Genomic DNA, 27321 nt, shown 5'->3' with positions numbered 1-27321 from the left:
CAGACACCCAGCAGCTGGTCTCCATAGCCAAAAGGCTCCCAGGAGGCAGATCCAGAAGTCCACAAAAAAGCACCGCAGAGGTCACGAAAGTGGCACCCCTTGTCACACAGTCCCAAGGGGTACCGGACCAAAAGGCAAAAAAAATAAATAAATAAATAAATATATATATGTATGTATGTATGTGTATATATATATATATATATATATATATATATATATATATATATATATATTGGTAAGTGTTTGTTTGGCGTTAAATGTGGGTGGAGGGAAACGTTGGCTGCAAATATAGCTACAAATGTACATGCAGCTAGCCTAAATAGCATGTTAGCACTGATTAGCTGGCAGTCATGCCGCAACCAAATATGTCTGATTAGCACATAAGTCCATAACATCAACAAAACTCACCTTTGTGATTTAGTTGACTTTATCGTTGGAATTTATCTGCAGGTTATCCATACATCTCTGTGCTATGTCCGCCTTAGCATCGCCGGTAAAATGTGCAGCCCAAACGATCGGGACTTTCGCATCTTTTCACACTGGAGCAACTTAAATCCGTCGATTGGTAAGAGTTTGTTTGGTATTAAATGTGGGTGGAGGGAACCGTTGGATGCAAATATAGCCACAAATGTACATACGGCTAGCCTAAATAGCATGTTAGCATCGATTAGCTGGCAGTCATGCCGCGACCAAATATGTCTGATTAGCACATAAGTCCATAACATCAACAAAACTCACCTTTGTGATTTAGTTGACTTTATCGTTGGAATTTATCTGCAGGTTATCTATACATCTCTGTGCTATGTCCGCCTTAGCATCGCCGGTAAAATATGGAGACCAAACGGTCGGGACTTTCGCATCTTTTCACACTGGAGCAACTTAAATCCGTCAATTGGTACGAGTTTGTTTGGCATTAAATGTGGGTGGAGGGAAACGTTGGATGCAAATATAGCGACAAATGTACATACAGCTAGCCTAAATAGCATGTTAGCACCGATTAGATGGCAGTCATGCCGCGACCAAATATGTCTGATTAGCACATAAGTCAATAACATCAACAAAACTCATCTTTGTGATTTCATTGACTTTATCGTTGGAATTGATCTGCAGGTTATCTATACATCTCTGTGCCACGTCCGCCTTAGCATCGCCGGTAAAATATGCAGACCTAACGCATCTTGTGACACTGGAGCAACTTAAATCCGTCGATTGGTAGGTGTTTGTTTGGCGTTAAATGTGGGTGGAGGGAACGGCTGGATGCAAATATAGCTACAAATGTACATACAGCTAGCCTGAATAGCATGTTAGCATCGATTAGCATGCTGTGCTACGTAAATCAACTTGAATCCGTCCCTGATCGTGTTGTTACAGCCTCCGACAACACACCGACGAGACATTATGTCACCTATTTAGAGTTCGGAAATCGGTTAAAAAACTAAAGGTGTGTATATTGACGCTTAGGTAGGTTTGCTGATAATGTTCCCCTTTAATAAGTTGTCTTATATACTGTAATAGTGTCTGACAAGAGGGTTCACTCCATACTTGCTGGTAGTGAAGGTGGGAATAGCTCCAGCTGCTACTTTCACGCGGGTGCCACCCCTGTCCATCAAAAGTCTGGACACGCCACTGCTCGTGACCAGTGGGTGCGCGCGCAGCAGCTGTCGGAACAGACGGATCCAGACTCTCCGGTGTGTCGGAAGGATCCCGGCAGGCAGGCAGGAGTGGCACGGCGCTGGGCGGCGGAGCGCTGGCGGAGGGATTCGCCTGAACCCCGCGGACGAAGCCAATCGATGAGCTGGCGGACTGGCGGGCAGAGACGAGCGGGAATAAAGGACGGAGACTCCGGCGAGGACTCGTCACGTCGCGGCCGAACACCGTCGTGTTTCACCGGTAAGACACGGACGGAACACTCCGTACATGTTCAATACAGGGATGGAAGTCTTTCTTTTCTGACGCCTTAGTTAGGACATTTTTATTGAACTTCCTGACGGCAGCTTGGCCATTTTCATCTTTTTTTTAAATTTTTTAACCAAGTGTTTTTCTCTTTTCATCCCCGTCTAGTGGACTTCCTCTCCGGGACACGACCCACGTCCTCACCCGGTAAGTAACTCGCCGTTAAGCGGAGCAATGTTGGCGTGGGTTCCACCTACCTGATATCTGCCGGTCGTCCAGAAACTTGAAGGGTTCCAGGTTCGAATCCAGCTTATCCTAGTCGCTGCCGTTGTGTCCTTGAGCAAGACACTTCACTCACTCGTGTTGGTTTAGAAATGGAAATAGGAAAGATATTCTTAATAACTATCAGATTTTCCTGGGTAAATAAAAGTTAAAAAAAATAATTATTAAACAAAGCAGCAGGTGTCCAACTCAAGGCCCAACATTATTTAATTGTGGCCGCGATTTATTTTCAAAGTGGCCTGTCCCATAATTTTAAAGTATTTTATGTAGTCTGCCAAGTCCTTTAAAGTGGCCCTCCATGTCATTGTATGTGTCCTGCGATAGTTTGCAAAACACAAAATCCGCGTCATTTTATGTAATCTGCCAAATAAAAAGCCATATTTTATAGTGACCTGCCATTTCATTTTAAAGTGGCCCACTATGTCATTTTATGGAGACTGCCAAGACATTAAAGTGGCCCTCTATGTCATTGTATGTGTCCTGCGATAGTTTGCAAAACACAAAAGCCGCTTCATTTTATGTAGTCTGCCAAACAAAAAGCCACATTTTATAGTGACCTGCCATTTAATTTTAACATGGCCCACCACGTCATTTTATGTAGACTGCTAAGACATTAATGTGGCCCTCCATGTCATTGTATGTGTCCTGCGATAGTTTGCAAAACACAAAAGCCGCGTCATTTTATGTAATCTGCCAAATAAAAAGCCATATTTTATAGTGACCTGCCATTTAATTTTAAAGTGGCCCACTATGTCATTTTATGGAGACTGCCAAGACATTAACGTGGTCCTCTATGTCATTGTATGTGACCTGTGATGGGTTTGCAAAACACAAAAGCCGCATCATTTTATGTAGTCTGCCAAATAAAAAGCCACATTTTATAGTGACCTGCCATTTAATCTTAAAATGGCCCACTACGTCATTTTATGTAGACTGCCAAGACATTAATGTGGTCCTCCATGTCATTTTATGTGACCTGTGGTAGGTTTGCAAAAAATAAAAGTCACATCATTTTATAGTGGCCCGCCATTAAATTTTTGCGTAATTTTATGTAGTCTGCCTTGCCATTAAAGTGGCCCGCCATTTAATTTTTAGTTTGGCCCATTACGTCATTTTATATAGTCTGCCTCGTCATTTAAAATGGCCCTCTGTGTCATTTTACGTGTCCTGTGCAAAACATAAACATAAAAACATAAAAATCCACATTTTATTGTGGTCAGCTATTCAAATTTAATTTGGCCTGTCCCATAATTTTAAAGTGACACGCCAAGTCATTTTATGTAGTCTGCCAAGTCCTTTAAAGTGGCCCTCCATGTCATTGTATGTGTCCTGCGATAGTTTGCAAAACACAAAAGCCACATCATTTTATTGTGGCCGCGATTTAATTTTTAAGGTGGCCCGTCCTATAATTTTAAAGTGACACGCCACATAATTCTAACGTGGCCCACCAACGTCATTTTATGTAGACTGCCAAGACATTAATGTGGTCCTCCATGTCATTTTATGTGACCTGTGGTAGGTTTTCAGAAAATAAAAGCCACATCCTTTTATTGTGGCCCGCCATTTAATTTTTGCGTAATTTTATGTAGTCTGCCTTGCCATTAAAGTGGCCCGCCATTTAATTTTTAATTTGGCCCACTTCGTTATTTTATGTAGTCTGCCTCGTCATTTAAAGTAGCCCTCCGTGTCATTTATGTGGCCTGTGATAGGTTGCAAAACAAAAAAATCCACATTTTATTGTGGTCAGCCATTGAAATTTAATGTTGCCTGTCCCATAATTTTAAAGTGACGCGCCACGTCATTTTATGTAGTCTGCCAAGTCATTTAATGTGGTCCTCCATGTCATTGTATGTGTCCTGCGATAGTTTGCAAAACACAAAAGCCACATCATTTTATTTTGGCCGCAGTTTATTTTTTAATGTGGCCCGTCCTATAATTTTAAAGTGACACGCCACATAATCCTAACGTGGCCCACCAACGTCATTTTATGTAGACTGCCAAGACATTAATGTGGTCCTCCATGTCATTTTATGTGACCTGTGATAGCTTTGCAACAAATAAAGCCACATCCTTTTATAGTGGCCCGCCATTTAATTTTTGCGTAATTTTATGTAGTCTGCCTTGCCATTTACGTGGCCCGCCATTTAATTTTTAAATTGGCCCACTACGTCATTTTATGTAGTCTGCCTCGTCATTTAAAGTGGCCCTCCGTGTCATTTATGTGGCCTGTGATAGGTTGCAAAACAAAAAAATCCACATTTTATTGTGGTCCGCCATTGAAATTTAATGTTGCCTGTCCCATCTTTTTAAAGTGGTACGCCACGTCATTTTATGTAGTCTGCCAAATATTTTATGGTGGCCCTCCATGTCATTGTATGTGTACTGCGATAGTTTGCAAAACACGAAAGCCACATCATTTTATTGTGGCCGCGATGTAATTTTTAATCTGGCCTGTCCTATAATTTTAAAGTGACACGCCCCATAATTCTAACTTGGCCCGCCACATCATTTTATGTAGTCTGCCAAATAAAAAGCCACATTTTATAGTGACCTGCCATTTAATTTTAAAGTGGCCCACCACGTAATTTTATGTAGACTGCCAAGACATTAACGTGCTCCTCCATGTCATTTTATGTGACCTGTGATAGGTTTGCATAAAATAAAAGCCACATCATTTTATAGTGGCCCGCCATTACATTTTTTATTTGGCCCACTACATCATTTTATATAGCCTGCCTCGTCATTTAAATTGGCCCTCCGTATCATTTTACGTGTCTTGTGATAGGTTGCAAAACTTAAAAACATAAAAATCCACATTTTATTGTAGTCAGCCATTCAAATTTAAGTTGGCCTGTCCCATAATTTTAAAGTGACGCGCCACATCATTTTATGTAGCCTGCCAAATAATTTAAATTGGACCTCCATGTCATTGTATTTGTCCTGCGATAGTTTGCAAAACACAAAAGCAACAACTTTTTATTCTGGCCGCAAGTTGTTGTTTTTTAATATGTGGCCTGTCCTTTAATTTTAAAGTGTGACTCACATAAATCTAATGTGGCCCGCCAACGTAATTTTATGTAGTCCGTCAAATAATTTAGAGTGGCCCTCCATGTTAATTTATTTGGTCTGTGATAGGTTGCAAAACAAAAAAGTCACTTTTTATTGTGACCCGCCATTCAATTTTAATGTTGCCTGTCCCATCATTTTAAAGTAGTACACCACATAATTTTATGTAGTCTGCCAAGTCATTTAATGTGGCCCTCCGTGTCAATTATTGTGGCCTGCGATAGGCTGCAAAGCAAAAAAGCCACATTTTATTGTGACCCGCCATTCAACTTTAATGTTGCCTGTGCCATGATTTTAAAGTGGTACGCCACGTCATTTTATGTAGTCTGCCAAGTTATTTTTATCTGGCCTGTGATAGGTTGTAAAACAAAAAAGCCACGTTTTATTGTGACCCGCTATTCAATTTTAAAGTTGCCTGTCCAAAAAATTTGAAGTGCTACGCCACGTCATTTCATGTAGTCTGCCAAAACATTTATTGTGGCCCTTTATGTCATAGGGATGCGATAGGTTGCAAACAATAGCCACAACATTTTATATTGGCCCGCCATTTAATCTTTTAAGTGACCCACTTTGTCATATTTGTCATTTGCCAAATCATTTATGGTGGCCCTCCATGTTATTTTACGTGACATGCAGTAGGTTGGAAAACAAAAAAGCCACATTTTATTGTGGCCCGCCGTTAAATTGTAATGTTCCTTGTCCCATCATTTTAAAGTGGTACGCCACATCATTTTATGTAAGCTGCTAGATAATTTAGGGTGGCCCTCCATGTTATCTAAGTGACCCGCGATAGGTTGCAAAACAAAAAAAACACATTTTATTGTGACCCCCCCCGTCCCATTTTAATGTTTCTTGTCCCATAATTTTAAAGTGGTACGCCACGTCATTATATGTAGTCTGCCAAGTCATTTATTGTGGCCCTCCGTGTCATTTTACGTGGCCTGTGATAGTTTGCAAAATAAAAAAGCCACATTTTATTGTGACCCGCCATTCGATTTTAATGTTGCCTGTCCCATGATTTTAAAGTGGTACGCCACATCATTTTATGTAGTCTGCCAAGTCATTTTATTTTGACCTGTGATAGGTTGTAAAACAAAAAAGCCACCTGTTATTGTGACCCGGCATTCAGTTTTAATGTTGCCTGTCCCATCATTTTCAAGTGGTACGCCACATAATTTTACGTAGTCCGCCAAGTCATTATTGTGGCCCTCCCTGTCATTTTATTTGGCCTGTGATAGGTTGCAAAACAAAAGCCACATTTTATTGTGACCCGTCATTCAATTTTTATGTTGCCTGTCCCATCATTTTAAAGTGGTACGCCACATCATTTTATGTAGTCTGCCAAATCATTTATGGTGGCCCTTTATATCATTTTACGTGGCCTGCGATAGGTTGCAAACAAAAGCCACAACATTTTATAGTGGCCCACCATTTAATTGTTAAAGTGACCCACTACGTCATTTTATGTAGTCTGCCAATTCATTTATGGTGGCCCTTTATGTCATTTATTGTGGCCTGCGATAGGTTGCAAACAAAAGCCACAACATTTTATAGTGGCCCGCCATTTAATTGTTAAAGTGACCCTCTACGTCATTTTATGTAGTCTGCCTCATCATTTAACATGGCTTTACATGTCATTTTGAGTGGCCTGTGATAGGTTGCAAAACAAAAAAGCCAGATTTTATTGTGACCCGCCATTCAATTTTAATGTTGCCTGTCCCATCATTTTAAAGTGGTACGCCACGTCATTATATGTAGTCTGCCTCATCATTTAACATGGCTTTACATGTCATTTTGAGTGGCCTGTGATAGGTTGCAAAACAAAAAAGCCAGATTTTATTGTGACCCGCCATTCAATTTTAATGTTGCCTGTCCCATCATTTTAAAGTGGTATGCCACGTCATTATATGTAGTCTGCCAAATAATTTAGGGTGGCCCTCCATGTTATTTTATGTGACCTGCAATAGGTTGCAAAAAAATGCCGCGTTATTATATAGTGGACCACCATTTAATTTTTGAATTGACCCACTACGTCATTTTATGTAGTCTGCCACGTCATTTAAGGTGGCTTTTCGTGTCATTTTGAGTGGCCTGTGATAGGTTGCAAAACAAAAAAGCCAGATTTTATTGTGACCCGCCATTCAATTTTAATGTTGCCTGTCCCATCATTTTAAAGTGGTACGCCACGTCATTATATGTAGTCTGCCTCATCATTTAACATGGCTTTACATGTCATTTTGAGTGGCCTGTGATAGGTTGCAAAACAAAAAAGCCAGATTTTATTGTGACCCGCCATTCAATTTTAATGTTGCCTGTCCCATCATTTTAAAGTGGTACGCCACGTCATTATATGTAGTCTGCCAAATAATTTAGGGTGGCCCTCCATGTTATTTTATGTGACCTGCAATAGGTTGCAAAAAAATGCCGCGTTATTATATAGTGGACCACCATTTAATTTTTGAATTGACCCACTACGTCATTTTATGTAGTCTGCCTCGTCATTTAAGGTGGCTTTTCGTGTCATTTTGAGTGGCCTGTGATAGGTTGCAAAACAAAAAAGCCACATTTTATTGTGACCCGCCATTCAATTTTAATGTTGCCTGTCCCATGGTTTTAAAGTGGTACGCCACGTCATTATATGTAGTCTGCCAAATAATTTAGGGTGGCCCTCCATGTTATTTTATGTGACCTGCAATAGGTTGCAAAAAAAAGCCGCGTTATTATATAGTGGACCACCATTTAATTTTGAATTGACCCACTACGTCATTTTATGTAGTCTGCCTCGTCATTTAAGGTGGCTTTTCGTGTCATTTTGAGTGGCCTGTGATAGGTTGCAAAATAAAAAAGCCCCATTTTATTGTGACCCGCCATTCAATTTTAATGTTGCCTGTCCCATGGTTTTAAAGTGGTACGCCACGTCATTATATGTAGTCTGCCAAATAATTTAGGGTGGCCCTCCATGTTATTGTACGTGACCTGCGATAGGTTGTAAAACAAAGATCTGATTGGTCCACACGTGCGCCAACACTACATCTCTTCCTGTCAACGTTGTTTTACGGCGGTTATTTTTGTTCACTGTTGCCATTTTTTATTTATATTTTGTTGTTGTAATCTTTAATTCAAGTACAAAATCATAAAAGATCCAATACAAAACAAGACAAACATTATTTAAGGATGCAGTATTTATTTAGAAACTGTACAGAAACAGTTAGAAAGTTGTCCTTTCAGTAAATGATGAATTTATTAGGCTCAGACGGTTCATTTCTTCTGTAAGTAACAATATATAATTAATAAATGTCAGTGTTTATCTGTAAATAACAATATATAAATCATAAATGACAGTGTTTATCTGTAAATAACAATATATAAAAAATACATGTCAGTGTTGATCTCTAAATAACAATACATAAAGGAAAAATGTCAGTCTTTACCTGTAAATAACAATACATGAATAATAAATGTCAGTGTTTATCTGTAAATAACAGTATATCAATAATGCATGTCGGTGTTTATCTGTAAATAACAATAATCAACAATAAATGTCAGTGTTAACTATAAATAATACATGTCAGTGTTTATTTGTAAGTAACAATATATAGATAATACATGTCAGTGTTTATTTGTAAATAACAGTATATAAATGTGTTTGTCTGTAAATAACAATATATAAATAATAAATGTCAGTGTTGATCTGTAAATAACAATATATAAATAATAAATGTCCATTTTGATCTGTAAATAACAATATATCAATAACACGTCAGTGTTTATCTGTAAATAACAATACATCAATAATAAATGTCAGTGTTAACTGTAAATAACAATATATGAATCATACATGTCAGTGTTTATCTGTAAATAACATTATATGGATAATACATGTCAGTGTAACAATATATTAATGATAAATGTCAGTGTTTGTGTGTAAATAACAATATATAAATAATAAATGTCAGTGTTGATCTGTAAATAACAATATATCAATAACACATGTCAGTGTTTATCTGTAAATAATACATCAATAATAAATGTCAGTATAACTGTAAATAACAATATACCAATAATACATGTCAGTGTTTATCTGTAAATAACAATATATCAATTATACATGTCAGTGTTTATTTGTAAATAACAATACATCAATGATAAATGTCAGTGTTAACGGCAAATAACAATCTTTAAATAATACATGTCAGTGTTATCTGTAAATAACAACATAAATAATGTCAGTTTTGGTCTGTAAATAATATGTCAACAATACATGTGAGTGTTTATCTGTAAATAACGATGTATAGATAATACATGTCAGTGTTTATCTGTAAATAACAATATATCAATGATAAATGTCAGTGTTGATCTGTAAAATAACAATATATCAATAATACATCTCAGTGTTTATCTGTAAATAACAATATATCAATGATAAATGTCAGTGTTTGTATGTAAATAACAATATATCAACAATACATGCCAGTGTTTTTAAATAACAATATACAAATAATAAATGTCAGTGTTGATCTGTAAAATAACAATATATAAATAATACATGTCAGTGTTGATCTGTAAAATAACAATATATAAATAATACATGTCAGTGTTAATCAGTACATAAAAATATATCAATAATAAATGTCAGTGTTGATCTATAAATAATAAATGTCAATGTTGATTTGTAAATAACACGATATCAATACATGCCACTGTTTAACTGTAAATAACAATATATAAATAATGCATGTCAGTGTTTATTTTTAAATAACATATCAATAATACATGTCAGTGTTTATCTCTAAATAACAATATATCAACAATATATGTCGGTGTTTATTTGTAAACAACAATATATGAATAACACATTTCATTGTTAACTGTAAATAACAATATATAAATGATACATGTCAGTGTTTATCTGTAAGTAACAATATAACAATAATACATGTCAGTGTTTGTATGTAAATAATATATCAACAATACATGCCAGTGTTTTTTAAATAACAATATATAAATAATAAATGTCAGTGTTGATCTGTAAATAACCATATTTCAATAATAAATGTCAGTGTGTATCTGTAAATAACAATATATCAATGATAAATGTCAGTGTTGATCTGTAAAATAACAATATATAAATAATACATGTCTGTGTTGATCTGTACATAACAATATATCAATAATAAATGTCAGTGTTGATCTATAAATAATAAATGTCAATGTTGATTTGTAAATAACACTATATCAATACATGCCACTGTTTAACTGTAAATAACAATATATAAATAATACATGTCAGTGTTTATCTTTAAATAACAATATATCAACAATATATGTCGGTGTTTATTTGTAAATAACAATATATGAATAATACATTTCATTGTTAACTGTAAATCACAATATATAAATGATACATGTTAGTGTTTATCTGTAAATAACAATATAACAAAAATACATGTCAGTGTTTGTATGTAAATGACAGTATATCAACAATACATGCCAGTGTTTTTTAAATAACAATATATGAATAATAAATGTCAGTGTGTATCTGTAAATAACAATATATCACTGGTATTAAACATTGGTATTTAAAGGTTTACATTTCAATTACAATAATACAATTGACGAGAAATACCAGTTCATTACATTTGGAAGGGTATACTTTCATTATTATTATGTATTGGCAATTACACCAGTGGTTAATTTGGTCTCCAAAAAAAAAAGGCAATAAAATCCTTTATGCGCAAGACATTGTCGGTCAATGTATCGTCCAGCAAAATGTGTGACAATGCAGAAACTGTATCAAAAGAAGACGTCAACTTTCATGTAAAACTAAGAGATGCTCTTTTTAATGCGTTCGTCTTCGGCATTTGTGAGCGCAGACACAGCTGTGTTGTTGTTTTTCCAGTGCGAATTCGACTGAAAAAGGAAAATGATGCTAGGTGGAGCGCAAGACTGAACATTCCTAAATTGGCTGAGCCTCAAAGTACTCACCTTCATAAATACCCGTCTTCGGTTCATGCTTCAACTCGGTTAATAACGTTCATGCGTTATTCAACGAAAAAATGAAGATTGGAATTTGTCAGGGTTAGTTTGTGACGAGCCCCAGGATGCAGAGAAGGAGGCAGGCATTTTGCAGGTAAACATCTTTTAATTCAAATACTAGAACAAGACCAAAAGGGGTACGAGGCGGATAACAAAACTAAAAGCGCTAGTATGGGAGCTAGAAAACAAAAGGGCCTAGCGTGAAAGCTAGCGGGTAGCGAGCAGGAAAACAGAAGTCGTTACTTGTAGAATGAAAACAAAACGGAAGCGGGGAACAAAAGAAAGTAAGCTACAAACCGATACCGAAACATAGCTTACCGCTACGCTGCAATGACACGACAGGAGCGACAATACGGAAGCGACATCGACAATAATCCAGCACTGACCGGATGGGAAGACAGGTCTAAATAGGACCTGGCTGATTGACACCAGGTGTGGCCAGGTGCCATTCAGCCACAGCTGAGGGGAAACAGCACTCAGGGAGAAGGACAGGAAACTGACACAATAAGCGCAAGACTGAACATTCCTAAATTGGCTGAGCCTCGAAGTGCTCACCTTCATAAATACCCGTCTCCGGTTCATGCTTGAACTCGGTTAATAACTTTCAACGAAAAAATGAAGATTGGAATTTGTCAGGGTTAGTTTGTGACGAGCCCCAGGATGCAGAGAAGGAGGCAGGCATTTTGCAGGTAAACATGTTTTAATTCAAATACTAGAACAAGAACAAAAGGGGTACAACAAAAAGCGCGCACCAGACGGATAACAAAACTAAAAGTGCTAGTATGGGAGCTAGAAGACAAAAGGACCTTAGCATGGAAGCTAGCTACCGAAACATAGCTTACCGCTACGCTGCAATAACACGACACGACAGGAGCGACAATACGTAGGCGACATCGACAATAATCCAGCACTCACTGGATGGGAAGACAGGTCGAAATAGGATCTGGCTGATTGACACCAGGTGTGGTCAGGTGCCATTCAGCCACAGCTGAGGGGAAACAGCACTCAGGGAGAAGGACAGGAAACAGACAAGATAAAAGCGCTGACAGGAACTAAAGACAAGAAATACTACACGCACACAGGAAAAACTAAAACACAAACAAACTGTCAGGGGCAAACCTGACAGAATTGTTCTTCTTCAAAAGTTTGGTCGGGTCCGCATTTGGCCGCTGCCAAGCCCTGGTCTAAGTCAGACCTACGTAGAGGTCTTTGTTTCATGTCTCTACGACATTCCTAACAGAAGTTACAAGCAGTTTTGTCTGGGTTTTTTCCAAGGGGGCGCTGGAGCGCAATTTTGACTTTTGGGGTTTGGTTTTTTATTAGATGGCAATTTTCGCCAGTCCTGAAGTGTGTGTAAAATTTGGTGAGTTTTGAAGCATGTTAAGGGGGTCAAATTACAGATCGGCGTTTTTGGATGTTGTTGATAAATGGCTTTTGCTTTGCATAGTAGAGCTTTAACTTGCACTTTGAAGCATTTTAAGGGGGTCAAATTACAGTTTAAAGAGGCAAAAATGACATTTTTTAGGAAACTTTGAGCAGGGGTTCTTTGAAGGCGTGTATAATCCAAACCGGAGCAGTAATCAAAACTTTGTTGGATAGTTTTAATCAAAAGAGTTCAATCTCTCTCCTGTGCGAGTTTGAAGCCGAAACGACAAACGCACTCGGAGGCGTTTACGTTTGAAAAAGGTGACGGGTTTGTACAAAACTTTTATTTTGAAGGGGTAATTTTTAACTTCCTGTTGATTTTTGCCGAAGGATGTCAATTATCTAAATGTAGGTCTAAGTGAGACCTACATAAAAGTTTTTGTTTCATGTCTTTCCGGCATTTTTACTGGAAGTTACAAGCAATTTTGTTTGTGTTTTCTTCTTAGGAGCAGTTTTTGCTGTGTTTTATTCAAAAATTGCGCTAGAGCGCAATTTTGAGTTTTATTTTTATTTTTTTTCATTAGATCGCAATTTTCGGCAGTCCTGATGTGTGTGCCAAATTTGGTGAGCTTTGAAGCATTTTAAGGGGGTCAAATTACAGCTGAAAGAGGCAAAACATGCATTTTTTGCGAAACTTTTGTTTTAAATGGGTTTTTTTCAACTTCCTGTTGATTTTAGGTATACAAGTTTCTAATTGTTTCTGTTGAAGGACTGAAGCTCTACATAAAAGAAGAATGGGAAAGAATTCCACTTTCAAAGCTTCAACAATTAGTTTCCTCAGTTCCCAAACGTTTATTGAGTGTTGTTGAAAGAAAAGGTGATGTAACACAGTGGTGAACATGCCCTTTCCCAACTACTTTGGCACGTGTTGCAGCCATGAAATTCTAAGTTAATTAAAGCTGCAAGCAGCGTTGGTCGGGTCCGCCTTTGGCTGCTGCCCCCGAGACCCACGGCCGGATAAGCGTTAAAAAACACCTTGGAGCCACTATTTTGAGAATCTAATGCATTGTGAAAGTAATGCAGTTGTTGTATTGAAGTGAAAATATCAAACTTCCTGTGGATTTTTGCTAAAGTATATTAATTATTAAAATGTAGGTCTAAGTGAGACCTACATAGTGTTTTTTGTTTCATGTCTCTCTGACATTCCTACCGGAAGTTACAAGCAGTTTTGTCTGTGTTTTCTTCCTAGGAGCAGTTTGTCCGTGTTGTATTCCTAGGGGGCGCTAGAGCGCAATTTTGAGTTTTGAGGTTAGGTTTTTTCATCAGATCGCAATTTTTGCCAGACCAGATGTGTTTGTCAAGTTTGGTGAGTTTAGGAGTATTTTAAGGGGGTCAAATAACAGCTCAAAGAGGCAAAAATGACATTTTTTAGGAAACTTTGCACAGGGGTACTTTGAAGGCGCGTAAAATCAAAACCTGAGAACTTATCAAAACTCTGTTCTATACTTTTAATCAGAAGGGTTCAATCCCTCTCCTGTGCGAGTTTGAAGCTAAAACAACAAACGCACTCAGAGGAGATAATGTTTGAAGAAAGGTGACCGGTTTTTACAAAATGTTTGTTTTGAAGGGGGGATTGCAAACGTCCTGTTGATTTTTGTTGGGGGTTGTCAATCTATGAAATGTAGGTCTAAGCGAGACCTACATAGAGGTTTTTCTTTCATGTCCCTCCGACATTCTTACCGGAAGTTACAAGCAATTTTGTCTGTGTTTTCTTCCTAGGAGCAGTCTTTTCAGTGTTTTATTCAAAAATAGCGCTAGAGCGCAAATTTGAGTTTTGGGGTTTAGTTTTTTCATTAGATCGCAATATTCGCCAGTCCTTATGTGTGCGCCAAGTTTGGTGACTTTTGAAGCATTTTAAAGGGGTCAAATTACAGCGCAAAGAGGCAAAAAATTGCAATTTTTGCGAAAATTTTATTTTGAAGGGGTTTTTGCCAACTTCCTTTAGATTTTTGCTGAAAGAAGTGAGTGTATGAAAATTGGGTCAAAGTCAGACCTACATAGTAGTTTTTGTTTCATGTCGCTATGACATTGCTAACAGAAGTTACATGCAGTTTTGTCTGTAATTTCTTCCTAGGGGGCGCTAGAGCGTAATTTTCATTTTGGGGGATTGGTTGCTTAATATGTTGGGAAGGTTTGCTATACCGACGTGTGTCAAATTTGGTGAGTTTTGAAGCATGTTAAGGGGGTCAAATTACAGCGCGTAGGTGCGGAATAATAATAAAACACAGCAGTTTCAATAGGGTCCTTGGCCAAGGACCCTAATTATTATTTGCAAAAAGAAATAAAGTATGCAGTGACACATCTTTGGGTCATTTTTTAATTCAATCCTAACTTGTATCAAGTGTCGGCTTGGGTAAAACCTGCCTGTGGAGAGGACTCGGTTGTGTTGAGGAGACGCACCCACACAGTGTGGGAAGTATGGATGAGATGAGTGGCCATAATAGCGTGTGAAACCCAAATCCAGGTCCTGATGGTGTAAACACGGTTTCAGCTTCCCATAGCACATTTCCAAAATGAGATGACATCAGCCATATGTTGTTTTCTCGGAAAGCCTCGAGCCCCTTGCAGTCCTTCAATGCACGGCAAAATACAGTTAGTCATGGTTCTTGCACGCCTATGGTGCTGAATGCTGTCTTTGTTGGGTCTCGGATTGAGGAGACGTCATGAAATAGTTCCAATGGGATTTCTTCAGCCATCTCTGCTATGGGAACATAAAAGCCCGCATTGTGTCTATTAAGCAATTTTAAATGTCTGCCGCCAAGTGACCCTGCTCTACTCAGCACGGGGACAGTGTCCCTCGTACGCTACAGACCATCACACGGCTGAGAATGTCAAGACGGGCGTGCACCATTGCTGTTTGCTCACTAGCATGACTGGCTAAGAAATGCTAACAAACAATGAAAGCATCTGGACCAGGGGTCGGCAACCTAGAAAAGTTGAAAGAGCCATATTGGTCCAAAAATACAAAAACAAATCTGTCTGGAGCCGCAAAAAATGAATAGCCATATTACATACAGATAGTGTGTCATGAGATATAAATTGAATTAAGATGACTTAAAGAAAACTACGGAGGCAAAAACTCGGACATGGGAAGAGTTCGGGGAAGCCATGGAAAACGCCGCCTCAGGAAGGGGAAGCAGTGCACTATCAACACCGTGTATGGTGCGGATGGTGTTTTGCTGACTTCGACTGCGGATGTTGTGGATCGGTGGAAGGAATACTTCGAAGACCTCCTCAATCCCACCAACACGTCTTCCTTTGAGGAAGCGGTGCCTGGGGAATCTGTGGTGGACTCTCCTATTTCTGGGGATGAGGTTGCTGAGGGATTCAAAAAGCTCCTCGGCGGCAAGGCCCCAGGGGTAGATGAGATCCGCCTGGAGTTCCTTAAGGCTCTGGATGCTGTGGGGCTGTCTTGGTTGACAAGACTCTGCAGCATCGGAGGCGGTACATCTGGATTGGCAGACCGGGGTGGTGGTTTCTCTCTTTAAGAAAGGGGACCGGAGGGTGTGTTCCAACTATCATAGGATCACACTCCTCAGCCTTCCCGGTAAGGTTTATTCAGGTGTACTGGAGAGGAGGCTACGTCGGATAGTCAAACCTCGGATTCAGGAGGAACAGTGTGGTTTTCGTCCTGGTCGTGGAACTGTGGACCAGCTCTATACTCTCGGCAGGGTTCTTGAGGGTGCATGGGAGTTTGCCCAACCAGTCTACATGTGCTTTGTGGACTTGGAGAAGGCATTGGACCGTGTCCCTCGGGAAGTCCTGTGGGGAGTGCTCAGAGAGTATGGGGTATCGGACTGTCTTATTGTGGCGGTCCGCTCCTGTACGATCAGTGCCAGAGCGTGGTCCGCATTGCCGGCAGTAAGTCGAACACATTTCCAGTGAGGGTTGGACTCTGCCAAGTCTGTCCTTTGTCACCCATTCTGTTCATAACTTTTATGGACAGAATTTCTAGGCGCAGCCAAGGCATTGAGGGGATCTGGTTTGGTGGCCGCAGGATTGGGTCTCTGCTTTTTGCAGATGATGTGGTCCTGATGGCTTCATCTGGCCGGGATCTTCAGCTCTCGCTGGATCGGTTCGCAGCCGAGTGTGAAGCGACCGGAATGAGAATCAGCACCTCCAAGTCCGAGTCCATGGTTCTCGCCCGGAAAAGGGTGGAGTGCCATCTCCGGGTTGGGGAGGAGACCCTGCCCCAAGTGGAGGAGTTCAAGTACCTAGGAGTCTTGTTCATGAGTGAGGGAAGAGTGGATCGTGAGATCGACAGGCGGATCGGTGCGGCGTCTTCAGTAATGCGGACGTTGTATCGATCCGTTGTGGTGAAGAAGGAGCTGAGCCGGAAGGCAAAGTTCTCAATTTACCGGTCCATCTACGTTCCCATCCTCACCTATGGTCATGAGCTTTGGGTCATGACCGAAAGGATAAGATCACGGGTACAAGCGGCCCAAATGAGTTTGGGTCTCTCCCTTAGAGATAGGGTGAGAAGCTCTGTCATCCGGGAGGAACTCAAAGTAAAGCCGCTGCTCCTCCACATGGAGAGGAGCCAGATGAGGTGGCTCGGGCATCTGGTCAGGATGCCACCCGAACGGAGGTGTTTAGGGCACGTCCAGCCGGTAGGAGGCCACGGGGAAGACCCAGGACACGTTGGGAAGACTATGTCTCCCGGCTGGCCTGGGAACGCCTCGGGATGCCCCGGGAAGAGCTAGACGAAGTGGCTGGGGAGAGGGAAGTCTGGGCTTCCTTGCTTAGGCTGCCGCCCCCGTGACCCGACCTCGGATAAGCGGAAGATGATGGATGGATGGATAAAGAAAACTAATTGACCTTGCGGTGTGTATATTCGAAACATATTACATATTGTTACAAAGGTATTTGTTACTACATTACATATGTACGTGCAGTGTGCATTTTGTACAAATTACATATTGTTTTGAAGGTGTCTATTACTACATTATATATATACTTGCATTATGTATAAAAAATATATTGCATATTGTTATGAAAGTGTCTGTTGATACATTATATATATACTTGCAGTGTGTATATTGTACATAGTACATATTGGTATGAAAGTGTCTGTTCCTACATTATATAGTAATTTAGTTGCAGTGTGTATTTAAAACGTTGATTGAGGGTCTTGGAGACTTGGAAGGCGACCTTTGGCTGCATCATCCAAACATTTTTTACCATCTTTAAAAATCCTAAAAAAAAAGACTTGTGTTCTTATCTCTCCTAATGATTGTGAACATTCCGAACAAAACGTGCAGTTCCCCTTTTAACCTTAACAAGCAGGAAGTAATCGCACAAAGTGAGGACATTTGTGTTTGTTCTATGATGTCTTTGTTGTAATAATGCCTTTCAGCAATAAATCTTAGATGCTGGGAAAGCCTGTTTATTACCTTTTATATGGTGACACCTTTGTACGGAACATTTGTTTTTGTGAAATGAGCAGCAGGGCTGAATATGTGAAAATGCCCACAAGAAATGTGCCATGTCTTCTTTTAGTTGTTGTTTCTATTGAATCTTGATTGGAGATTTTTGTTAAGTCAAAGTACCGGTGATTGTGGGTCTTGAGACATTTGTCAGGCGGCGTCTTTCATGCCACGTTTGACTTGGATCGGGCAACTTCAAAGCCCCGGTTCACGACCGTGTTTTAGAGCCAGGGGTGTCCAAAGTGCGGCCCGCAGGAAATTTTTTAACGGCCCCACGACACATTTTAAAAATACGATTGAAAAATTTTTAGAACGTAAAACGTGATATGAAGGAGTAAACATCAATCAATCAATCAATCAATCAATGTTTATTTATATAGCCCCAAATCACAAATGTCTCCAAGGACTGCACAAATCATTACGACTACAACATCCTCGGAAGAACCCACAAAAGGGCAAGGAAAACTCACACCCAGTGGGCAGGGAGAATTCACACCCAGTGGGACGCCAGTGACAATGCTGACTATGAGAAACCTTGGAGAGGACCTCAGATGTGGGCAACCCCCCCCCCCCTCTAGGGGACCGAAAGCAATGGATGTCTAGCGGGTCTAACATGATACAGTGAAAGTTCAATCCATAGTGGCTCCAACACAGCCGCGAGAGTTCAGTTCAAGCGGGAGTCCCGTCCACAGGAAACCATCTCAAGCGGAGGCGGATCAGCAGCGTAGAGATGTCCCCAACCAATACAGGCGAGCGGTCCATCCTGGGTCTCGACTCTGGACAGCCAGTACTTCATCCATGGTCATCGGACCGGACCCCCTCCACAAGGGAGGGGGGGGACATAGGAGAAAAAAGAAAAGAAGCGGCAGATCAACTGGTCTAAAAAGGAGGTCTATTTAAAGGCTAGAGTATACAGATGAGTTTTAAGGTGAGACTTAAATGCTTCTACTGAGGTAGCATCTCGAACTGTTACCGGGAGGGCATTCCAAAGTACTGGAGCCCGAACGGAAAACGCTCTATAGCCCGCAGACTTTTTTTGGGCTCTAGGAATCACTAATAAGCCGGAGTCTTTTGAAGGCAGATTTCTTGCCGGGACATATGGTACAATACAATCGGCAAGATAGGCTGGAGCTAGACCGTGTAGTATTCTATACGTAAGTAGTAAAACCTTAAAGTCACATCTTAAGTGCACAGGAAGCCAGAGCAGTTGAGCCAGTACAGGTATATATGTATGTATATATGTATATAAAGGTATATACAGTATAGGTATATATGTATGTATATATGTATATAAAGGTATATACAGTATAGGTATATATGTATATAAAGGTATATACAGTATAGGTATATATGTATGTATATATGTATATAAAGGTATATACAGTACAGGCGTAATATGATCAAACTTTCTTGTTCTTGTCAAAAGTCTAGCAGCCGAATTTTGTACCAACTGTAATCTTTTAATGCTAGACATGGGGGGGCCCGAATATAATACGTTACAGTAATCGAGACGAGGCGTAACAAACGCATGGATAATGATATGTGCCACACTGTGAACCCACACCAAACAAGAATGACAAAACACATTTCAGGAGAACACCTGCACCGTGACACAACATAAACACAACAGAACAAATACCCAGAACCCCTTGCAGCCATAACTCTTCCGGAACGCTACAATTCACACCCCCCTCGCTACCACCAAACCCCGCCCACCTCATTTTTGTTTTAGTTTCGAATTTATTAGGCCTTTAAATCTCCGAACGCCACATATCTGCTGCCATCTTGTGGACAGTGTGAGTAAATCGGATCAATCCCGCTTGAAAGAACTTAAAAACAATCACAGAGTGTTTCCAAATGAATCTTAAATCTCCGAACGCTACGTATTTGCTGCCATCTTGTGTACAATGTGAGTAACTCAGATCAATCCGGCTTGAAAGTACTTTAAAAAAAACACAGAGTTTTTCCAAATTAATCTTTAATCCCCGAACGCTACATATCTGCTGCCATCTTGTGGACAATGTGAGTAAATCAGATCAATCCCGCTTGAAAGAACTTAAAAACAATCATAGTGTTTCCAAATGAATCTTAAATCTCCGAACGCTACGTATTTGCTGCCATCTTGTGGACAATGTGAGTAAATCGGCTGAATCCCGCTTGAAAGTACTTAAAAACAATCACAGAGTGCTTCCCAATTAATATTAAATCTCCAAATGCTAAATATCTGCTGCCATCTTGTGGACAATGTGAGTAACGGAGAAATATTTTCGGTTCATTATGAGACTGGGGGTGGTACATAAACCTAGCTAGCTAGAGATTTTGGCCCCAAAATCATTTAACAAGTACAGGAACAGCTAGATAGCTTGAGTGGAAGTCTGCCGGAGTAGTCTACAGTCATGCAGTAACAAGCAATTACACCTCTATTAAACTTAAATACCATCCATCCGTCCATTTTCTTCCGCTTATCCGAGGTCGGGTCGCAGGGGAAGCAGCCTAAGCAGGGAAGCCCAAACTTTCCTCTCCCCAGCTACTTCGTTCAGGTTATCCCGGGGGATCCCGAGGCGTTCCCAGTCCAGTCGGGAGACATAGTCTTCCCAATGTGTCCTGGGTCTTCCCCGTGGCCTAATACCGGTTGGACTTGCCCTAAACGCCTCCCTAGGGAGGCGTTCGGGTGGGATCCTGACCAGATGCCCGAACCACCTCATCTGGCTCCTCTCCATGTGGAGGAGCAGCGGCTTTGCTTTGAACTCCCCCCGGATGGCAGAGCTTCTCACCCTATCTCTAAGGGAGAGACCCTGTTTCCTCCTCTGGGTGGCGGAAACTAATTTTGGCCGCTTGTACCCGTGATCTTGTCCTATCGGTCGTAACCCAAAGCTCATGACCATAGGTGAGGATGGGAATGTAAATCGACCGGTAAATTGAGAGCTTTTGGCTTCCGGCTCAGCTCCTTCTTCACCACAACGGATCGATACAACGTCCGCATTACTGAAGACGCCGCCTATCGATCTCACGATCCACTCTTCCCTCACCAGTGAACAAGACTCTGAAGTACTTGAACTCCTCCACTTGGAGCAAGATCTCCTTCCCCAACCCGGAGATGGCACTTCACCCTTTTCCCGGCGAGAACCAAGGACTCGGACTTGGACCGTAGATCAAATATATTTACCCCAGTAATATCATCAAAACGTACCTGACTGGATGGAGTCTTTGGGCTCAAATACTCGTGTGGCCTCAAAAGCCCTGCTGTGGTGTGTAGCATGCTGGGAATTGTCGGTGCATGTGATGGAGGAATGCACAGTGCAGGGTTGAAATTCAACTGAATTTGGATTAAATCAGGTGGTTTTAGCCAATAATCATGCTGCAAGGTATAGCATGTTGCATTCAATGTTTGATCTCCGGCTTATTAGTGATTCCTAGAGCCCAAAAAAAGTCTGCGGGCTATAGAGCGTTTTCCGTTCGGGCTCCAGTACTCTGGAATGCCCTCCCGGTAACAGTTCGAGATGCTACCTCAGTAGAAGCATTTACGTATCACCTTAAAACTCATCTGTATACTCTAGCCTTTAAATAGACCTCCTTTTTAGACCAGTTGATCTGCCGCTTCTTTTCTTCTTTTTTTTTTTCTCCTATGTCCCCCCCTCCCTTGTGGAGGAGGTCCGGTCCGATAACCATGGATGAAGTACTGGCTGTCCAGAGTCGAGACCCAGGATGGACCGCTCGCCTGTGTATCAGTTGGGGACATCCCTACGCTGCTGATCCGCCTCCGCTTGAGATGGTTTCCTGTGCACGGGACTCTCGCTGCTGTCTTGGATCCGCTTTGAACTGAACTCTCACGGCTGTGTTGGAGCCACTATGGATTGAACTTTCACAGTATCATGTTAGACCCGCTCGACATCCATTGCTTTCGGTCCCCTAGAGGGGGGGGGGGGGTTGCCCACTTCTGAGGTCCTCTCCAAGGTTTCTCATAGTCAGCATTGTCACTGGCGTCCCACTGGATGTGAATTCTCCCTGCCCACTGGGTGTGAGTTTTCCTTGCCCTTTTGTGGGTTCTTCCGAGGATGTTGTAGTCGTAATGATTTGTGCAGTCCTTTGAGATATTTGTGATTTGGGGCTATATAAATAAACATTGATTGATTGATTGATTGATTGATAATCCTATTAATTCCCATATTTTCCCGTTAATTCCCATGAAAACTTTCCAATTTGGAATGTTCCTGGAATTCTGCAACCCTACCCCTACACGAGACCCTGAACGTTACTTGAACCGGACAATTGGCTCAGGATCAACAGCAGCAGTCCCGTTTTGTATCGAGGCTAACGCGCTAGGGGGGAGGGTGTTGGATCAATAGCGACATGGAAAATATTGATCCATTTCTGTCACAAAGATTAGTCACTCCAATCTACCTTTTGGTCGGTATCCAGGCGTGGTTAGTTTTATAATTGATGAGTTTAGGCCTGGTTTTGAGAGCTGCTCGCCAGATCTAAATGGACTACTGGGAAACCCCTTTCGGGCAAATGTCAAACTGAACTGTTGTTTTTGGGAAGATCCAAGTATTCCGGTCTATATGACAATGGAATAGAATCGGGGGTTCAGAACATTCAGGGAAGATTTCATTACTTGAAGGAAAATGAATGTTTCCTGTTTTGGATCACGGTAATAAATGATAATGGGTTGTACTTGTATAGCGCTTTTCTACCTTCAAGGTACTCAAAGCGCTTTGACGCTACTTCCACATTCACCCATTCACACAATGATGGCGGTAGCTGCCATGCAAGGCGCTAACCAGGCCCCATCAGGAGCAAGGTTGAAGTGTCTTGCTCAAGGACACAACAGACGTGACTAAGATGGTAGAAGGTGGGGACTGAACCAGGAACCCGTCCCTGAAGGCGTACAATCTTTCGTCAGAGCGTGGTGGAACTGTACAAGAAGTACAGTCCAGACGTTTCTCCTCAATTGAGCTAAATTGAATTATATCTCTGTTTAATTCCTTGCTTCTTGTCTTGTTTAATATATGTCATCGGTGTTTGAACCTGACAGCTTATTATTATAATTAATGCCTAAATAGCACCCCTACTTTGTGGGAATGTACATATAAGGAAGACGGTTCTAGAAGTATATCCCAACGCCACATTTACCCATTCACACACACATTCACACAACGATGGCGGTAGCTAGCCATGCAAGGCGCTAACCAGGCCCCATCAGGAGCAAGGTTGAAGTGTCTTGCTCAAGGACACAACAGACGTGACTAAGATGGTAGAAGGTGGGGACTGAACCAGGAACCCGTCCCAGAAGGCGTACAATCTTTCGTCAGAGCGTGGTGGAACTGTACAAGAAGTACAGTCCAGACGTTTCTCCTCAATTGAGCTGAATTGAATTATATCTCTGTTTAATTCCTTGCTTCTTGTCTTGTTTAATAGATGTCATCGGGGTTTGAACCTGACAGCTTATTATTATAATTAATGCCTAAATAGCACCCCTACTTTGTGGGAATGTACATATAAGGAAGACTGTTCTAGAAGTATATCCCAACGCCACATTTACCCATTCACACACACATTCACACAACGATGGCGGTAGCTAGCCATGCAAGGCGCTAACCAGGCCCCATCAGGAGCAAGGTTGAAGTGTCTTGCTCAAGGACACAACAGACGTGACTAAGATGGTAGAAGGTGGGGACTGAACCAGGAACCCGTCCCAGAAGGCGTACAATCTTTCGTCAGAGCGTGGTGGAACTGTACAAGAAGTACAGTCCAGACGTTTCTCCTCAATTGAGCTAAATTGAATTATATCCCTGTTTAATTCCTTGCTTCTTGTCTTGTTTAATAGATGTCATCGGGGTTTGAACCTGACAGCTTATAATTATAATTAATGCCTAAATAGCACCCCTACTTTGTGGGAATGTACATATAAGGAAGACGGTTCTAGAAGTATATCCCAACGCCACATTTACCCATTCACACACACATTCACACAACGATGGCGGTAGCTAGCCATGCAAGGCGCTAACCAGGCCCCATCAGGAGCAAGGGTGAAGTGTCTTGCTCAAGGACACAACAGACGTGACTAAGATGGTAGAAGGTGGGGACTGAACCAGGAACCCGTCCCAGAAGGCGTACAATCTTTCGTCAGAGCGTGGTGGAACTGTACAAGAAGTACAGTCCAGACGTTTCTCTTCAATTGAGCTAAATTGAATTATATCTCTGTTTAATTCCTTGCTTCTTGTCTTGTTTAATAGATGTCATCGGTGTTTGAACCCGACAGCTTATAATTATAATTAATGCCTAAATAGCACCCCTACTTTGTGGGAATGTACATATAAGGAAGACGGTTCTAGAAGTATATCCCAACGCCACATTTACCCATTCACACACACATTCACACAATGATGGCGGTAGCTAGCCATGCAAGGCGCTAACCAGGCCCCATCAGGAGCAAGGTTGAAGTGTCTTGCTCAAGGACACAACAGACGTGACTAAGATGGTAGAAGGTGGGGACTGAACCAGGAACCCGTCCCAGAAGGCGTACAATCTTTCGTCAGAGCGTGGTGGAACTGTACAAGAAGTACAGTCCAGACGTTTCTCCTCAATTGAGCTAAATTGAACTATATCTCTGTTTAATTCCTTGCTTCTTGTCTTGTTTAATAGATGTCATCGGTGTTTGAACCTGACAGCTTATTATTATAATTAATGCCTAAATAGCACCCCTACTTTGTGGGAATGTACATATAAGGAAGACGGTTCTAGAAGTATATCCCAACGCCACATTTACCCATTCACACACACATTCACACAACGATGGCGGTAGCTAGCCATGCAAGGCGCTAACCAGGCCCCATCAGGAGCAAGGTTGAAGTGTCTTGCTCAAGGACACAACAGACGTGACTAAGATGGTAGAAGGTGGGGACTGAACCAGGAACCCGTCCCAGAAGGCGTACAAGCTTTCGTCAGAGCGTGGTGGAACTGTACAAGAAGTACAGTCCAGACGTTTCTCCTCAATTGAGCTAAATTGAATTATGCCTCTGTTTAATTCCTTGCTTCTTGTCTTGTTTAATAGATGTCATCGGTGTTTGAACCCGACAGCTTATAATTATAATTAATGCCTAAATAGCACCCCTACTTTGTGGGAATGTACATATAAGGAAGACGGTTCTAGAAGTATATCCCAACGCCTACTAAATGTCTTTTTTGTGGAATTTGGGGATGGGAAAATGTGTTGTGCTTTACTAGACTCACATCAAACTGCCAATAAGCCAACATGCAGTGGAATTCAGACAGTCCGAGACCCCATACTCTCTGAGCACTTCCCGGGGGACAGGGTCGAATGTCTTCTCCAGGTCCACGAAGCACCTGTCTTGATTGTGGCGGTCCGTTCCCTGTATGATCCCCGTCAGAGCCTGGTCCGCATTGCCGGCAGTAAGTCGGACCCGTTTCCAGTGAGGGTTGGACTGCCCTTTGTCACCGAGGACAGAATTTCTAGGCTCAGTCAGAGCGTTGAGGGGAACCGGTTTTGTGGCTGCAGGGTTAGGTCTCTGCTTTGTGCAGATGATGTGGTCCTGATGGCTTCATCTGGCCAGGATCTTCCGCTCTCACTGGATCGGTTCGTGTAAAGCGAGTCCAAGGTTCTCGCCCGGGAAAGGGTGGAGTGCCATCTCCATGTTGGGGGAGGAGATCTTGCCCCAAGTGGAGGAGTTCAAGTACCTCAGAGTCTTATTCACGAGTGGGGCAAGAGTGGATTGTGAGATCGACTGGCGGATCTTCAGTTGTGGGGACGCTGTATCGATCCATTGCGATGAAGAAGGAGCTGAGCCGGAAGGCAAAGCTCTCAATTTACCGGTCGATCTACGTTCCCATCCTCACCTATGGTCATGAGCTTAGCGTCATGACCGAAAGGATAAGCTCATGGGTACTATTCGGCCTTGTTTTTAACTCATTCCACCGAAGGCCGAATGTGGCTTTTTTTGCCATATTCGGCCGAATATATTCGGTTACCGATTAATCGGTGCATCCCTTATATATATATATACATATATATATATATATATATATCCATTTCTACCGCTTATTCCCTTTGGGGTCGCAGAGGGCTCTGGTGCCTCTTTCAGCTACAATCGGGCGGAAGGCGGCGTACACCCTGGACAAGTCGCCATCTCATCGCAGGGCCAACACAGATAGACAACATTCACACTCACATTCACACACTAGGGCCAATTTAGTGTTGCCAATCAACCTATCCCCAGGTGCATGTCTTTGGAAGTGGGAGGAAGCCGGAGTACCCGGAGGGAACCCACGCAGTCACGGGGAGAACATGCAAACTCCACACAGAAATATCCCGAGCCCGGGGATTGAACCCTGACTACTCATGACTTTCGTGCCAGTGGAGCAAGATCACTTTTTCACCCACACTTTTCTCTTCCCATCCGCAGGAGAAGTAGGAGTTGTTGACGAGAGCAGAGAGAGACTGAAGGTGGCTCATGATGAAGAAAAGCAGGAGTGCTCAAGGAGTCGCAGCCAGAGATGTAAGTATTGATCAGCCGGCATTACAAGGACGGTCGTAATTTCAACCTACTATCCTCTCCTCTCTGAGCTGCTACCTTACCGTGGTAGAGGAGTTTGCGTGTCCCAATGATCCTAGGAGCTATGTTGTCTGGGGGTTTTCATGCCCCCTGGTAGGGTCTCCCAAGACAAACAGGTCCTAGGTGAGTGATCAGACAAAGAGCAGCTCAAAGACTTCTATGGAATTACAACGAAATGAACCCAGATTTCCCTCGCCCGGACGTGGGTCACCGGGGCCCCGCTCTGGAGCCAGGCCCGGAGTTGGGGCACGATGGCAAGCGCCTGGTGGTCGGGCCTGTTCCCATGGGGCCCGGCCGGGCACAGCCCGAAGAGGCAACGTGGGTCATCCCTCAAATGGGCTCACCACTCATAGGAGGGGCCATAGAGGTCGGGTGCATTGTGAGCTGGGCGGCAGCCGAAGGCAGGGCACTTGGCGGTCCGATCCTCGGCTACAGAAGCTAGCTCTTGGGACGTGGAACGTCACCTCACTGGGGGGGAAGGAGCCTGAGCTAGTGCGCGAGGTAGAGAAGTTCCGGCTGGATATAGTCGGACTCACCTCGACGCACAGCAAGGGCTCTGGAACCAGTTCTCTCGAGAGGGACTGGACCCTCTTCCACTCTGGCGTTGCCGGCAGTGAGAG

The 27321-nt window shown here is 42.0% G+C and overlaps 1 protein-coding gene across 3 annotated transcripts in view; it reads left to right on the top strand.

The window, feature by feature from the left end:
* The first annotated feature begins 1503 nt into the window (after positions 1–1503).
* The window catches only part of LOC133552085 (cAMP-specific 3',5'-cyclic phosphodiesterase 4B-like), a 131799-nt gene continuing 105981 nt past the window's right edge, over positions 1504–27321 (top strand). Inside the window, exons 1-3 of one of the 3 annotated variants that reach the window (XM_061899404.1) lie at positions 1504–1890; positions 2062–2100; positions 26552–26644. In XM_061899404.1, coding sequence (XP_061755388.1) covers positions 1791–1890; positions 2062–2100; positions 26552–26644 — 232 coding nt within the window. In that variant the 5' untranslated portion in view covers positions 1504–1790. The remainder of the gene's footprint in view (positions 1891–2061; positions 2101–26551; positions 26645–27321) is intronic. The other 2 variants (XM_061899401.1, XM_061899402.1) reach the window with 2 other exon arrangements.

This window comes from Nerophis ophidion, linkage group LG04 (genome assembly GCF_033978795.1).
Source record: "Nerophis ophidion isolate RoL-2023_Sa linkage group LG04, RoL_Noph_v1.0, whole genome shotgun sequence".
NCBI classification, from domain to species: domain Eukaryota; kingdom Metazoa; phylum Chordata; class Actinopteri; order Syngnathiformes; family Syngnathidae; genus Nerophis; species Nerophis ophidion.
Note: the sequence above shows the minus strand (reverse complement) of the source record. Positions and strands in the feature narration are given on the sequence as shown.